General features: G+C 35.9%; 1 protein-coding gene across 5 annotated transcripts in view; it reads left to right on the top strand.

Moving 5' to 3' along the window:
- The window catches only part of alpha-Man-Ib (alpha-Mannosidase class I b), a 47,828-nt gene extending 36,807 nt beyond the window's left edge, over window positions 1-11,021 (top strand). For all 5 annotated transcript variants that reach the window (XM_067084173.1, XM_067084181.1, XM_067084189.1 and 2 more), the window contains exons 10-11: window positions 3,510-3,653; window positions 9,385-11,021. In XM_067084173.1, the coding sequence (XP_066940274.1) occupies window positions 3,510-3,653; window positions 9,385-9,603 (363 nt within the window). In that variant the 3' untranslated portion in view covers window positions 9,604-11,021. The remainder of the gene's footprint in view (window positions 1-3,509; window positions 3,654-9,384) is intronic.
- Window positions 11,022-14,735: the final 3,714 nt, after the last annotated feature.

The raw sequence follows: 14,735 nt of genomic DNA, 5'->3' as shown, positions 1-14,735 counted from the left end.
GTATGTATCTTACAGTTGTTTACTTAAATTTACATTAAGTTGTTTTGCCACAGACCTATTCTTTGGAGCCCATTTTGTATGTCAGACAAAATCTGAGACATCACTGTAGAAGAAAGATGGTCAGTAGTAGCTGGGTGCTTAACTTATGGCCATATGGATCCCCAGTGGCTAGCTTTTGCACTTCATTTGTTTCAGCTGACTGATTCACAGCTCACAGAAATCCCCAGACTTGTTGATTATTCTTTTAGTGTTGCGTTGCTAACATTTTGCAAGTGTTAAATTGCCAATTTTCTAGTTTCTTTGTTTTTTTATTTTTGGTTATATGGTGTTGGTGCATTAAGTATAAATCATTTGTTAACTAGTTAGGTAATTTTCCTCTCAAGCTAGTTGAGTTAGGTGTGTACAGGCTTAATTGTGTATGCATTATTTGCTGGCATATAAGATGCACAAGCTTATAAAATCTGTGTACCCCAATTTTTGGGAGTATATTCGGGAATAATTTTGGAATAATTAAAGGGGTCATCTAGTTGAGGGCTAAAAACCTTTATTCATAGGGATATTGATGTAGTATTTATACCAAGAAGAAGGACAAGTAAGGATAATTTTAGTCCAAGAAATCCATTCTGTGACCCTATCTTTTTGCCTCTTTCAGTTAAAAAAGAAATTTCAAATGACTGCTCCCTCAATAATAATTTCTCCACATGTATGAAATAGTGTAAAGCCAATTTGATAACTTTCAAATGTAAGGTGAATTCCTAATAAAAGTAATTTATTAAGAATGTAATTTTGAAAGAAATTATTTAAAAAAATTTTTGATTGTACTATCATCAAAGAATTCTGACAAAATTCCATCAGTTCAGATATAAAAAGTTATATGCTGTCGGTTGAGGAAGTTCAAGCCTTGTGTGTATTTTAAGTTTTAATCAAAATTAGTTGGAAATGATGGAGATATAATTGTGTGAAATTATATTAGTTATGTGTAGGGATACAGGCTTCTGAATTAAAGCAACTTGACAGTGGGATGATGCATTACAATGCCCTGCTACCTTGTCACTTTACAAAGGTAAGGCTACTGAATTCGGCATTGTTCCTACACAAATACAAACCCTCTGTCTTTACATGTGGAATTAACTTTCAGCGAGCTGGAAATCCAGCTGTTAAACTTTTGCAAAGTGGTTATGGTAATAGCTACTGATGGTAGGGGAGGAAGCACTGCCCACCAAGTCGGTGCGCATTCAATTTTACACAGTTTACTTTTGGCCACTGTCTCATATAGACGTGCGTTTCTGTCTCCGACCTGCCATTCGACTTTCCCTCTTGTGTTTGAATATTGTTTTTATAATATATTGCTTATATTTTTTTGTTTATACTTTGCATACATTGATATATTGAAACATTTCAGCATGTTTTTCTATGTCTCCCTAATGATATATTCACTTATTCTTACTATGGAGCCATTTTGACTTGTTTTAGCCTGTATAAGTTTTGGAGCCTTTCTCCTTATAACCTATATCATTTTATTTTACTTCTTGCTGCCTTTTCCTATTTACGCAAACCCAACACCTATCTCCTTGGTGTTTTGTATATTGTGTTTTCTTTTCTGTCACATAACTGGAGAGTTGGAGGGATAGTATCCAATTCTCGACTGCCAACTGTTCTATTTTTAGACACCTATCAACTTCGTTTTTAAGAACTTCCCTCTTCAGTGTTCTTGTCTTCCATGTTCTGAAATGCCTTTTCATGAACAAACAATTTTTTTATTTATTTTCAACTACACAATCTCTTGGAATGTTGTAATGCATCAGTCTTTCAGATTTTTGTAGGTCAAGAGGCTTAAGACTAGGCTGGTTTTTTGTGTTTCCAGGTGATGGTTTTGTATTCAGTTGCATGAGGATTCTTCCTGCCTAAACCTGTCAAGTTTTCCCCCAACACAGAGGTTGTTGTCGCAAGATCTGCGACAGTGCGTTTGGTCCCGACTGGCTCTCCAGGACCAGTGAGAGTTCCTATATACGGTTCCTGTCTTGTTTCTTGCCCTGTCTTTTGGGGGTGGTTGTGAGTTGAGGGCTTGCTCCCTTCCCCTCTCTCTTCGTTCCTGATGATGAAAAAACTCCCGAACAATCTTCGTCATTGTATGCTGTTTCAGCTGGCAGATCTCTTCGAGTTTCTAAAAACTTTGCCATTTCTTGGAATAGACAAGAGTTCATCCCTTCATGTTCCTTTTCCTGTACAGGAAGCTCCTTCCATGGTCGGATATCTTCCTTGGTAACAGTTTCTGGGTGCCTTTCGTCATTGGTTTTGCAGCAGAAGTCGTGCCTTTTCCTTCATTGTTTGATTCTCCTGCCATTACACCCCTCTCCCGGGTTGTCTTCTTCAGCCAGAAAAGATGCATGGCTGTACTCAGCTTAACACATCTATGCAACATGACATGTCCGTGTCTTGCATTACTGGTAGATAGTTTCTGACCTCTGTGTAGTTTCTGATTACTCTCATTTTTTACTTATTCCTTTGTGTCTCCCGCAAGTATTACTTTTATGCAATACCAATTGAGGTTCTTTGAGAGTTCATGGCAGTGTGACATGAAAGACTTTTGATTAGGTTTTCTATTTGGGGAAAGTTTTGGCAAAAGAAATCCTGAACTTGTGGCACCTTTTGTTGGTGAGTTCTTAACCTTAGTTCCAACCTTCTTGTGGTCCTTCTTTAATAGTATGGTATCTCCAACATTGTCTTCTTGTAAGATCCTTAAGCATGATGCATCCTTGACAATCCCTGGGGAATCTGGGTCAGATTGTATTCTTGCAAAGGCAAATCATGCGATCAGTGACCTTACCCTTACTACTGGTGAATTTTACTTTTACTTGGTCACTCCATCTCTGGCCAACCCAATGAGAGTTGAATATTTTAACACTGTCTGGTAAAACCACCTAATAATGACAGTGTTTCATATTTGTAGATAATGTTTTGGTCACTTTAATCTCGAAAGGATAGATTCTCTTCTTATAGAGTGGCTTCGTACTCATTAGGCCACCTGCTCTCACATTTACAGTAGAAATTGTTAATCCCTGAAGTGTACAGTTCACTGTCTTCTCCTTTAGTGCCAATCTTTAATTATCTTCCAGCGTATGTTTTCACTGAATCTTGCCACGTTTCATCCTTTTAAGAAATAGGTCAGTAACTGCATCAAGGTTAAGCATCTCATATTTCCTTTCCTCCGTCTTGTTTTCTTTCACAAAGGTATATTTTTCTTTTACTGGAATGTACAGTAAATATTTTACTTAACTTCATGGGAAAGTATTTGGCTTTCATTTATAGCAAGCAGATTATTTTGTTATGAAGGAAATTTTCTTAATATTTATTAATTATGGTGTTTATTGTGTTTTACATTGTGTATGATGTTTTTAAAAAATGTGTATTTCCTTGTTCAATACACTGTCTAACAATTTACATTACATAATTTCTAATAGTATTCTATGAAGTAACATTTAAATTGTCAATGACTTTATCTCTTTTAGCCTTCAAGCATGAATGAAGACTTTTTTGTGAAGAGTAATGATGCCCACTATCTCCTCCGACCTGAAACCATAGAATCATTATGGTATATGTATCATCTGACGGGAAATAAAACATATCAAGATTGGGGATGGCAGATGTTTCAGGTAACTAAATCTTTGGTTATAATGCTTTGTGATACAAGAATAGTTTTTCATACTAAGGTCATAGCATATAGCTGTAGCCCTTGGAAAACTGGTGTGTATGGTGGAAAAATGGCAGATTTATAAAACATGATCTTACTATATAGAATGATAAACTTTCTAGGGATCTAATAAGAACTATTGGTGGGTTCAGAACTCCCTAATGTAGCATTCATTTATAGGTTGAATAAATAAATGCTTAGGTTATTTAATTTTCAGTAAGTAAATCAAGCCATTTCACTTTTCTGTGGTCATGGTATCCTGTATATAGTATAGTGTTTTAACAAGATCTCCACATCTCAGTTCAAGAATCATGAAGCTTGCCAAAAAGATTTATTCTTAAATGGAATGAGGGGTATGAAATGGAGTGAGTTGAACAGCTATATGGGAAGAATCCAAATAGAATAGAGGTAGACGACAGAAAGTAATGCACCTAAGAGAGAAAAGTTGCTGCCAAGACCCTTGGCGCCACCATTTAGGGTATGGAAGGCTGTAAATGTAAAACTTTCAAAAAATATCGTGAGGCGAGGTTTTGACACTAGAAAATTTAATACAACTGTTACGAGGAAGATGGTTATTGCAATATGCATTTCCTCCGTTAGTGTGCTTGTTGAGGGGGTCTACATTTTATTGTTACAATGTTAAATATATAACCGATTGTCCTACATTGCTATACAGTTGCTTCTTTGGTGGGGCTCCTGCTTGTGGTGTGCCAGCCCATCAGACTGTAAATGATACTAAAGATTCCATGCAGTTTCCTTTTGGCTCAGCCGCACTTCTTTCTGCCTTGTTCTTTTCATCTGTTTCCTTTTGGTCTCTAATTCGTATATTACTGAAAAACAAATAATTCAGGCGAGCCTTATGAGAGTCTAGAAATGGGACTATAACAACAATAATAATAATAATAATGATAATAATAGTAATGTCTGCATTGGAATGTTGAACCAGTTTTATGGTAAGGAACGTGAAGTATGGTTCTACCTGAAATACGTAACAGCTATTTGGTTTATAGCAATTTTTTTCTCTTAACCATACTAATAGGTCTATAAATAGTCTTCTCAGCTTTGATATGTTAAGGGTTATCATTCTGCATTTAGCTATTGTTAGGCTATCCCAAAACCATAGTTTAACTTATTTTACCATGTGCACACACACACACACATTTAGCCTATAAAGCATTAAAAACTAGAAGTAACAATAGACAGTATTCTATTCACTGTAAATAGTGCACGTTACATGAAAAGTTCATAGTTATTAAGAGTTTGAAAATATTCATCCTTTACAGAACATTTTTCTTTTTATGCTTTGGCTTGTAAATGAAGGCTTTATCCACTTAAATATAATTTTAATATTGTAAACTCCAGTTTTCCAAGATCTTCAGTTGTATGCCACCTAAAATATTGGAAGGGTTTGCTAATAATTAGAGAATTGGGGCAGTTTTTTTCATTAATCACATTACTTACCTAATGTTTTTAAATGTTTCGGTTGAAAACATGAAAAGTAATTTTCAGTTATCTAATATCAGCAGTTAACATTTGTTGTACATATTAACTGTATATTGAGGAGACTCGATATACATCTCTCTCTCTCTGTATAGTAGAGAATGAACTAGGACTCCATTGTGTTTTGTATTTTTGTTAACTGATTTCATGATATAAATTCAGTAGATATTCCTTTAGCACTGCTGTTTTGTGAACTAATTGCCCAGATTTATTGCCCGATTTGGGTCTGAGTAGCACATTTTCATGAACATTCTCTAATTTAAGGTTAGTGAAATGAACTGACATAACAGTACTAAGGTTTCCTTAGATCTTGCAGGTTCTGTTAAAAGTGAATGCACTTAAGGAAAAATCATCAAAAGACGTAGTAGGGCATTTGTATTTTTGTTATTGGCATTGTTTCAATTTTAAGTTCACAGTGTTTGTTGTTTAGCACATTACGTAATTGATAACCTTTACTCGTCTTTTATGAACCATACGTTTGTATTGCTTCACACTAACATTAAGTATTCTTTATGTATGCTAGCATAGCTCCTGCTCATTGTATTTGCATTTTTCTCCCCTTGTTTGTTATTCTGTATTTTGCCTTTAAATGCTTCAGTATACTTGTGAGGGATTTTGAGGTGAATTCTGCCACATTAATATGTCCAACCAGATAGTGACCACCTCTTGTATTAGTGGATGCCATTGCCAGGTGTGTTTAATTGACCACACCTGCCGTATTTGCCTGGATAAGACCTTTTCCCAGTGGAGTCTTTATATTAGTTGAGTAGATCTTACAAGGTGAGATGTGCTTTGATCAGCTCTGGATGTTTCCTACTCTTTTGTTGCACAACTTTAACTTCATTGTCTTGCCTGTAGAGAGATCATGTGACGTGGTAAAAAACACCCCTCTTTGGATAAGTTCATAAGATGGCTCATCAAACCAACACTGAATCCCAGTGAGGAGGTTTCATAGAGGCCCTTAAGACAGACTAACCAAAATTGCTAATCATGGCCTGAAATATCCTAGTCAGTACTCATATCCAGACTATGATGGATGAAACATGAGACAGTGTTGCTTGGTAACATTTTATTGCCAATAAGGACAATTCTTTCTGCAAATGAGAAAGATAAAAAAAGCAGGCAGTTATGGGAGTAGAGGCACTGATTGCAAAAGTGTTTCCCTGAAAAGGTTATGCAGCTGCTGCGATGTCAGAAAAACCCCTCTTTGTCAGTCTTTTTTAAGTAACTTCTTAGCATGAAGGTGGAGCAGTTCCAGCCAATTTTTGACTTGTGAAAGTGTGTTTTCTTCATTGGGCTTGGGTTAGAATAGATCTAGAAGACTGATGAAGCACACTTGCTGAGGCCAGAGTGGAGTATGACATCCTGTTGTTGGTTGATTTGAAGTTTCACTAGGACCTGCCCGATCAGGCTGAAAGTTGGGGGACAGTGGTGGCATAAATATCCAGATTGTTCCATGAATCCATCGTTTTATAGAAATCAGCCAGGCTGTGGCATGTTCTGATAGTCTATTTGGTTTCTGTGGAAAGTTGGTCTCGGTGAAAAGGTCATGGTTAACCAGACAGCCACCCTATCTCCCTCTTAGATGATGTATGAAAAGATCTTGATAGTAGGACCATTCAAAGCTCAGAGTAATAGGCCCTCTCCTCAGAGATTGTTCTATTCACAGTTGTATGAACGCAAGGTTTGGGAACCTACCTTGCGTGGTAGACTGCCAGGCCACTTAGATTTGATCCCCACAGGAAAAGGAGCATGTCATAAACTCCATAGAACTGAAGGCAGTTCTTTAAGGTTTGCTAGCCTTCACTCCTCATGTCACAGGCAGGATAGTATAGATAATAATGGAGAACTTGACTGTAGTAACATATTTAAGGAAGCATGGTGGCACAAGATGGGAAAGCCGATGTCACTTAGAATGCACAGTCTTCATCTGGATGAAAATGAACAAGGTCAAGATCATTCAAAGGTCACTTTCAGAGGAATAATGCGGTTGCAACAGCTTCAATGAAAAGGGTCCAGTTCTCCAAAATAGTCACTTCATCCAGATGTATGGAAAGCTTCGTGGCAGCTGTGGGGCACACCCTTCATATACTTGTTTACAATTAGCCTCAATTACAAACTCATGATGTATTTTTTTGTTCCTCTGGCACTAGAAGCCTGGAAGATGGGTGCAATCAGTGTACAGTATTTTCAGGATAAACGTGAAGTTTCTGCTTTCCTACCCTATGGCCTGATCAGATCTGCATTGAACAATATGTAGAATGTGGAAAATCTGAATTGCTCAAGTGGCACCAATTTGGCTTCAATAGGAGTAGCTGTCTGACATTCTATGGCTGTTAAAAGACTTTCTGAGTAAGCCTCCAAGTTGGGAGAAAATTCTCCACCATCCTAATTTTCTCAGGAACCCAGAGATGGTAAACGTTTACTTCTGAAGGTTATCAAGTGGTCTCAGGAGGTAGAAGCTTTTTAGCAGAGGTAGCTAAGGCTATCCCCAAACCATGCAGAGGATATATCTTCAGTGGAAACATTCCGTTGTTTGCCGATTTTCCTGTTCTTGAGACAGTATTAGTAGCTGTTGGCCTCAGTATTTAAAGATCTGCTCTTTCTTAAATCATTGATATCTGTGGACTTACTTAGGTTTAAATATCTGCTCTTTCTTAAATCAGACAGCTCTAGTTGATTAACACTCAAGGCAGTCTTCTGTATCCTTTGAAATCTTGAAGCATGTGGGTGAACTGTATGTTTGTGAAGACTTGAACTTAAGTCTGTATCACCCTCTCAGTACTGGCTTCTTTGTCACTGGGAAGAGGTTTAGTAGCTTGTAGTTGGGGAATTGGGGTCAGATGCCTGGGAGAGTCACAGCTGGCCTTAAAACCTTATTCTTTCCTTATTTCTCATTACATTATTTCTTTTTATCTCGTATTTCATTAGGTGCTTGCATCTTGCAGTCTTTTGTTTCCTTTTCTTCCTCTATGGATACCTTAGATACAGACTTTCGTACCACTGGGTCTCTTACATAACACTGGCACAGTTGTCAATCACAGTTGTGAATGATGGTAAATTGGCACATAAAACAAAATACTCAGGTGTTGCACAGTTGTGAATGATGGTAAATTGGCACATAAAACAAAATACTCAGGTGTTGCACAGTTGTGAATGATGGTAAATTGGCACATAAAACAAAATACTCAGGTGTTGCAATTTCAATGCTTACAGTAACATAACCTCTGGCACTCCTTAGGGTAGTGTTTGTGGTCCTCAGTGTTTATGTATGAATGATAGTGGGTTGGCCTGGAAAATAATATATATATGATCCCATCTCGTGTTTTTAGTCCTGTATTTTAATTTGTAATGTGCAAATTTTGGAGAATGAAGTTGAATTGTAGCAAAATTCTGAATACAGTATGATTGTTACCAGATCATTTTATTGATAATGTTTCTTTAACTACATGGAGCTCATTCAACATTCTAGTTGTCATTCCTGACGGCAAATTAATTTTTTATTAACATATGGTCAATCTCTTCAATTGCTCAAAAGATTTTATATTTTGGGGAAGATAAAATCTGTTGAGCCAAGGCAGTTTTCTTGTTTACAGGCTGTGACTGGTGCAGTTTTTTTTTTCTTTTTTACCATGAAATTGGGATACTATAAGTAACAGGTTTATAGTAAAAAATTTAGATTTTGAAATATTGCGCATTTTTTTTTTGTACCTTTCATTTCTGTTTATTAAAATCCCTCCTCACTGCCTGGAGATTTTTTTTTAGCAAGAAGCATTAATTCATGATGAAAATTTCAAACTGAGGAAGGTGAGTGAGAGGGTGATGCCATTGCTGTACTTAGGAGCCTCCTTTATTCCTTAGAAAGGGTATGATTGTTTTCTTAGACAATGTCGTCAGTCCTTCAAGTACCAATTTTTCGCTCCTTAGAAGGGTATGATTGTTTTCTTGGATAATGTTGTCTGTCAGTTCTACAAGTACCAGTGTAATAGTCTGTATTGTGACAATTTCTATTGTAAAACCTGAAAACTCAATTTAAAACATTTTTTAGTATAGAAAATTTTGATAGTCATGCGCCTTGTGTTAGTTGGGCATTGTTAACATCATTGTTCTGCATTGAATGAATTTAATGGTTAAATACTGAATCATACTTAGGTTTCACTGCTAACTCATTTTCTTCTCTTCCTTATTTCCAGGGAATTGAAACACACTGCAAAGTTGAATGGGGTTATACCTCAATAGGAAACGTCAAAAGTTCAGTAAGTACAAAACCTAAAGATAAGATGGAGTCATTCTTCCTTGGTGAAACTCTCAAATATCTGTATCTCCTTTTTATGGACGACCAAAGTATATACAGCGTAGATAAATGGGTTTTCAACACTGAGGGACACCCACTCCCAATATATACTCACTAGTCATAGAGCATATGGAATGTAATTAGCAAGATTTTTATTGTTATTTAAAAGCTCATAGTGAGCCACTATCAGTGTATGATTTTCAGAATGAATGAATGTCAGTTCTCTCCCTCTAAAGTGTTTTAAGAGGTTTAGAATGTTGTTTTAATAAAAAAAAAAAAAGTTGTTAATTACTTTAAATATTTAGCCTCGTCTTTTGCCCTTCCATATATATATATATATATATTTGTAATATATGCATATACAGTATACCATACTGTATATATATATATAGAAACATTATTTTTGATTTGAGTATTCCCTGTATGACTTTTTACTGAAAACATTTTAAGTCTATTTTTTATATATAAATATAAAGTGTAAAAGTTCCTCTTGAGTTAAAGTGGTGGTTTAGCTAACATGTGCAAAGGAAATCGAAATGTTATAAATTTCCTTTGTCTTTTTCTCATCATATTTTATTTTTCATGTATAATTTTGTTGACGCTAGACATCTTGGAAAATACTCAAGGTAATTATTGAGGAGCATTCTTCTTCCCATTTTTCTTTACATTATGATTTGGTATAGGAGCAGAGGTTTGTTAAATTAGTTTCTTTATTTTCCAGTGCATTAGAATTACAGTACATGTATTGTATTTCTGTTTAACACTAGTTTACAGTATATTATGCATTTTTTGTTACAGTATCAAGGATGAGATTCACATAAAAGTTTATTTGCATTACAGAGATGATTGTCATAGCATTAAATCAATAGAATACAATACTGTATCAATTTTTACTGTCTTTTCAGTATTGTATGTTATAATTTTTAGCTCCGTCCATTGCATAATTTCTTTTGTAATATTGATTATTATGAATGTTTACTTCTTGTTGGAGACAATAATAAGATTTATAAGTTTCCAAGTTTCTTGGGTTGGTTTACATTAAATCAATCAATTTAGAAAATAAGTTGAATGCTGTTTGGGTATATAGTCTTTGTGGATCCTAGATGGGGTGCCTTATCACATTTTTTTTATATTAAAGATACATGTGCTTGGAATGTGAAAAAGCATGCAGGTCAAGTTAGGTAGGCTAGGCTAGGTTAGGTTTTGTTTTGTTTTTGCCAGAACCTAGATAATTTTTGCAATAAATCTATGTTTGTTTACTTATGACTGGAATTTTAAATTTGTCATATTTCCCTGTAAAAATAATTAAATCTGTCAATGTGATGAACTAGAAGAATCCAGATCCTTTCTGTATAGCGCAAGCTTTTGGAGTTCTTCATTTAGGAGTCTTTATTTTTTAAAATTATGTAACAGCAAAACTTTTGGGGCATTTGTAAAGCATCTTGGATCCTAAAGAATGGATGTAAAAGTGATGGAAGGCTATTTTGAATGCATATGTGTATTTATATATGAGCGAATAAAGATGAATTGAAAGAATTGATTGTATTATTTTGGTACATATTTATGTGCAAGACTCAACTTTCTGGGATGGCAATGTTTAATGTTATTGGACAGAAGTTACTTATTTGAACTTAACCTAAGTGACACCGTAAAGCCTTCCTCCATATTTGTTTCACCACAAGACCAGTATCTATAATTAGCACTTAATAAGCTAGAAATTATCCTGAACACTTCAGTCACTCTTAAAAGACAAGAGAGGAAATGGCTGTCAGCTGCTAGTAATGCTCATGGTGGACAGATTCCAGTCTCAGAAACTCATATTTCATTACTCACGGGTCTGCAAGTGTGTTTACTTGCGGTTCACTACTCCAGCGAAGTCCCCAGACAATTTACATGATACTGTACTCTTTTTTGAGAATTACTTTAGTAAGTTTACCTTATACCTTAGATTAGTTTATTAAATATATTAATCATTCATATTTTACGCAAAAGACCACTTTTAAAAATGAACTTTAAAATGCTAGTTACTGTATTGTACATCATCTCCCCTCCAAGAACTGTAGATAGGGTATTGCCTCCATTCCCAGAGAGGAAGCAACTCTGAAAAGTCCCTCAACTGGAACATCTGACAAGCAAATATCTTGCAGTCAAGGGACCAAGCAATCTTTGCCATATGGCTTGGCATCACCAATTACATATTAGAAAACTTTCAAGTGAGCATGCTCAATCCTAAATTGGCAGAGAGCTTCCTCTCACTTCCAAGGCATATTGGTATATTTCCAAGATTTGTGTCTTACCTATGATCTATCATTTCGTTTGGACCTACAGAGTTCCAAAGATCTCGCTAAATCTTCAGAGCATTACTTATGATGTCAATATAAAAATAATTACATAGATAACAAAGCTCCGTAAAGTAATTTGGTAGCATCTTGCTCTGCCAGTTTATCACGTTTTCATTTCTGGACACTAACATTAGCTGGCACCCAACAAAAACTTGTTCTAGTGCCCCTGCATTTATGAATGTAGGGCCATGAAGTTATTAAACTTGTTCTAGTGCCCCTGCATTTATGAATGTAGGGCCATGAAGTTATTAAAGTCAAGGTACTAGCTGAATTAAAAACATTTAAGTTCTTGTAGCACTTTGCATCTAATATACTGTAAAACTTACTAGAATTACAAATATAAAATCCAGGTACAGTCATACCTTTAGCCCTTAGCTGCCTCTTTTATTCCTTTTACTGTACCTCTGTTCATATTTTTTTTCCATCTAACTTTCCATCCTCTCTAACGACTGTTTCATTGGTGCAACTGCAAGGTTTTCCTCCCATTACACCTTTCAAACCTTCTTACTGCCAATTTCCCTTTCAGCACTGAATGACCTCACAGGTCCCAGCACTTGGCCTGTGGCCTGAATTCTATATTCCAATTCCAATCCATGCATGGGTCTCGCTCAGTGCACATCTCTTCTATCTCCTGTGTCTTTGTGCTGTTTGCTCTTCTAGTGTATGTAAGAAATCGTGGCCCTAAAGAACACTAGCGATGCCAGCAAGGGATGCAGACTAAATCTGTAGAGATTCAAAAGGAAATAACTGAGAAATGGGAAACTGGTGTTCGAGTGGTTGTTCTAACAAGGAATTAAGGGGTGGGCAAACAAACAATTTCTACTATGATAAAATGAAAGATGCCGTCAAAGGAGCTGATGTTGCTAATGGCCTGTCCACACTAGCAGGCATGCCCGTCGAGCAGTGCCCGCTAGTGTGGACATGGCTTAAGGAAGTGAAATGTTAGAAAACAAACGTCTCAGACATCCGGTGGTAGTGTTTCTGAGGCCACCTTATGTGGAGAGGTAATACAATTATGAGCTGATCTCTTGAAAACTGCTCCTGCAATGAGTGCTGATAAAGGTAACATTCCAGGGTACAGAGCAAGTTAAGGGTGGTTCGATTAACAGTACACACCCTATGCTGGGAGCTACTTTAGCAAATGCTAAAGGAAATCTGATAGCATCTGTAGGAAGAAATGAAGGATCTCTGTTAACACACAAGAACCATGATTTGCATGCCATTATAAATACTGCTGTGACTAAATTTTATTCGAATTTATCAGAATTTTAGCACACTAGTGACCACTTACCAACTGTCGTCAACACTAATGATGGCTCATCAGTACACTGATCACCATGTGGTGTTTAGAAAAGGCAGAGTGGTTGAACTGAATTATTAAAAAGTTTAACCAGACCACTGAGCTGACTATCAGCTCTCATAGGGCTGGCCCGAAAGATTAGGATGAAATGACAAGTCTAGGCTAGAAGCCTAGCACTGGGACCAAATAGGTCACTTGCTAATGATGAATGAACGAAAATGAAAATAAAATTAAAAGCTGTAAAAAGGCATACACTTTCATACTGGAACACACTCGCACAAAAAATACATTTATACTCATGTTTCCATATATACTCACTAAAAAAGGTATATTAAAATTCAAAATAAATTAAGTAAAATCATAAAATTTACTTGTTTTAAAATTCACTATACTAATTGATTGGTTTTTTATATTTCATCAATTAACTCACAGCTTCTCATGAACATTAAAATGGGTACTACTGAAAATGTTGAAGATTCCGACAAAATTTCTTTTATTGATCTATTTCCAAACTTTGATAATCGCTGCAGGTTATATTTTGACATTCACAGTACATGCTTAACTGTTATCAACACACTGCAATCTGGGCGTTTGGGAGGAGGCCATGGACTGTTCATTGCTGCTCGTGTGTCAAACAAGTATGGCCTATTCGAAGACGAGTCAGATTTACTTGTGTGTGTCTCTCTCTCTCTGATATGACGAACTCCATTTTCCGACACTGGATTTTATCTGTTTTAATTTATTATTTTCAGGTTCTTCGTTCCTTATATTTTGCCATTTACTTACAATGACTGTTTTTATATATCTTGTATAGTCACTAATAGGGATGTCTACATTTGCTTTTGTCATGTGGGCCTTCTTAGCTGCTTTATCAGCCTCTTCATTTCCTTAATCCCTTACATGGGTAGGGGATCCAACATATTTCAGTATTTTTCCTTATTATACAATTTACGGAGTGAAAACTTTATATGTTGTACAATATTATTTTTTTGATTATAGGTTTGAATGGCCTTTATAGCACTTCTGGAGTCGCTATAAATCACAAAATTATTACATGAGGCTTCTCTATTATTTTTACGGCTGATACTATTGCACATACCTCAGCTGTAAATACTGAGGCTTTATCTGGTAGAGAGAACTGATACGTTTTGTCTGGGGATACTGCAGCATATCCCAATCCGTACTGTGACTTAGATCCATCGGTGTATATTGCGTAATGTGGACCTTTTCGGATTATATGTTCTACTGTGTGTTGTCTATGGTATTCTGGAGTATATGAATGACTTTTTGATAAATATTTCAAGTGTGTACAAATTCTCATTTCATTCATTGTCCAAGGAGGAGGTAATTTTAATATTAAAGGTAATTGTATATTTATATTTAGCGACTCAAAGAATCTTCTAGCTCTAATTGGGAAAGGAGGTGGATGATTGTTTATAAACACATCTCTTAATCCAAGTAATTTTTTGGTTGGAGAATCATTTGTTTGAATTCTCAGAGCACTCTTCTTCGTTACTAGCTCTCTATGGAGAGACGGAGGTAGTTCACCACATTCAACTTGTAAAGAAGACGGTGATGATCGAAAAGCTCCTGAACATATTCTAAGAC

This window comes from Macrobrachium rosenbergii, chromosome 3 (genome assembly GCF_040412425.1).
Source record: "Macrobrachium rosenbergii isolate ZJJX-2024 chromosome 3, ASM4041242v1, whole genome shotgun sequence".
NCBI lineage: Eukaryota > Metazoa > Arthropoda > Malacostraca > Decapoda > Palaemonidae > Macrobrachium > Macrobrachium rosenbergii.
This window is presented reverse-complemented; position numbering and strand designations above follow the sequence as displayed.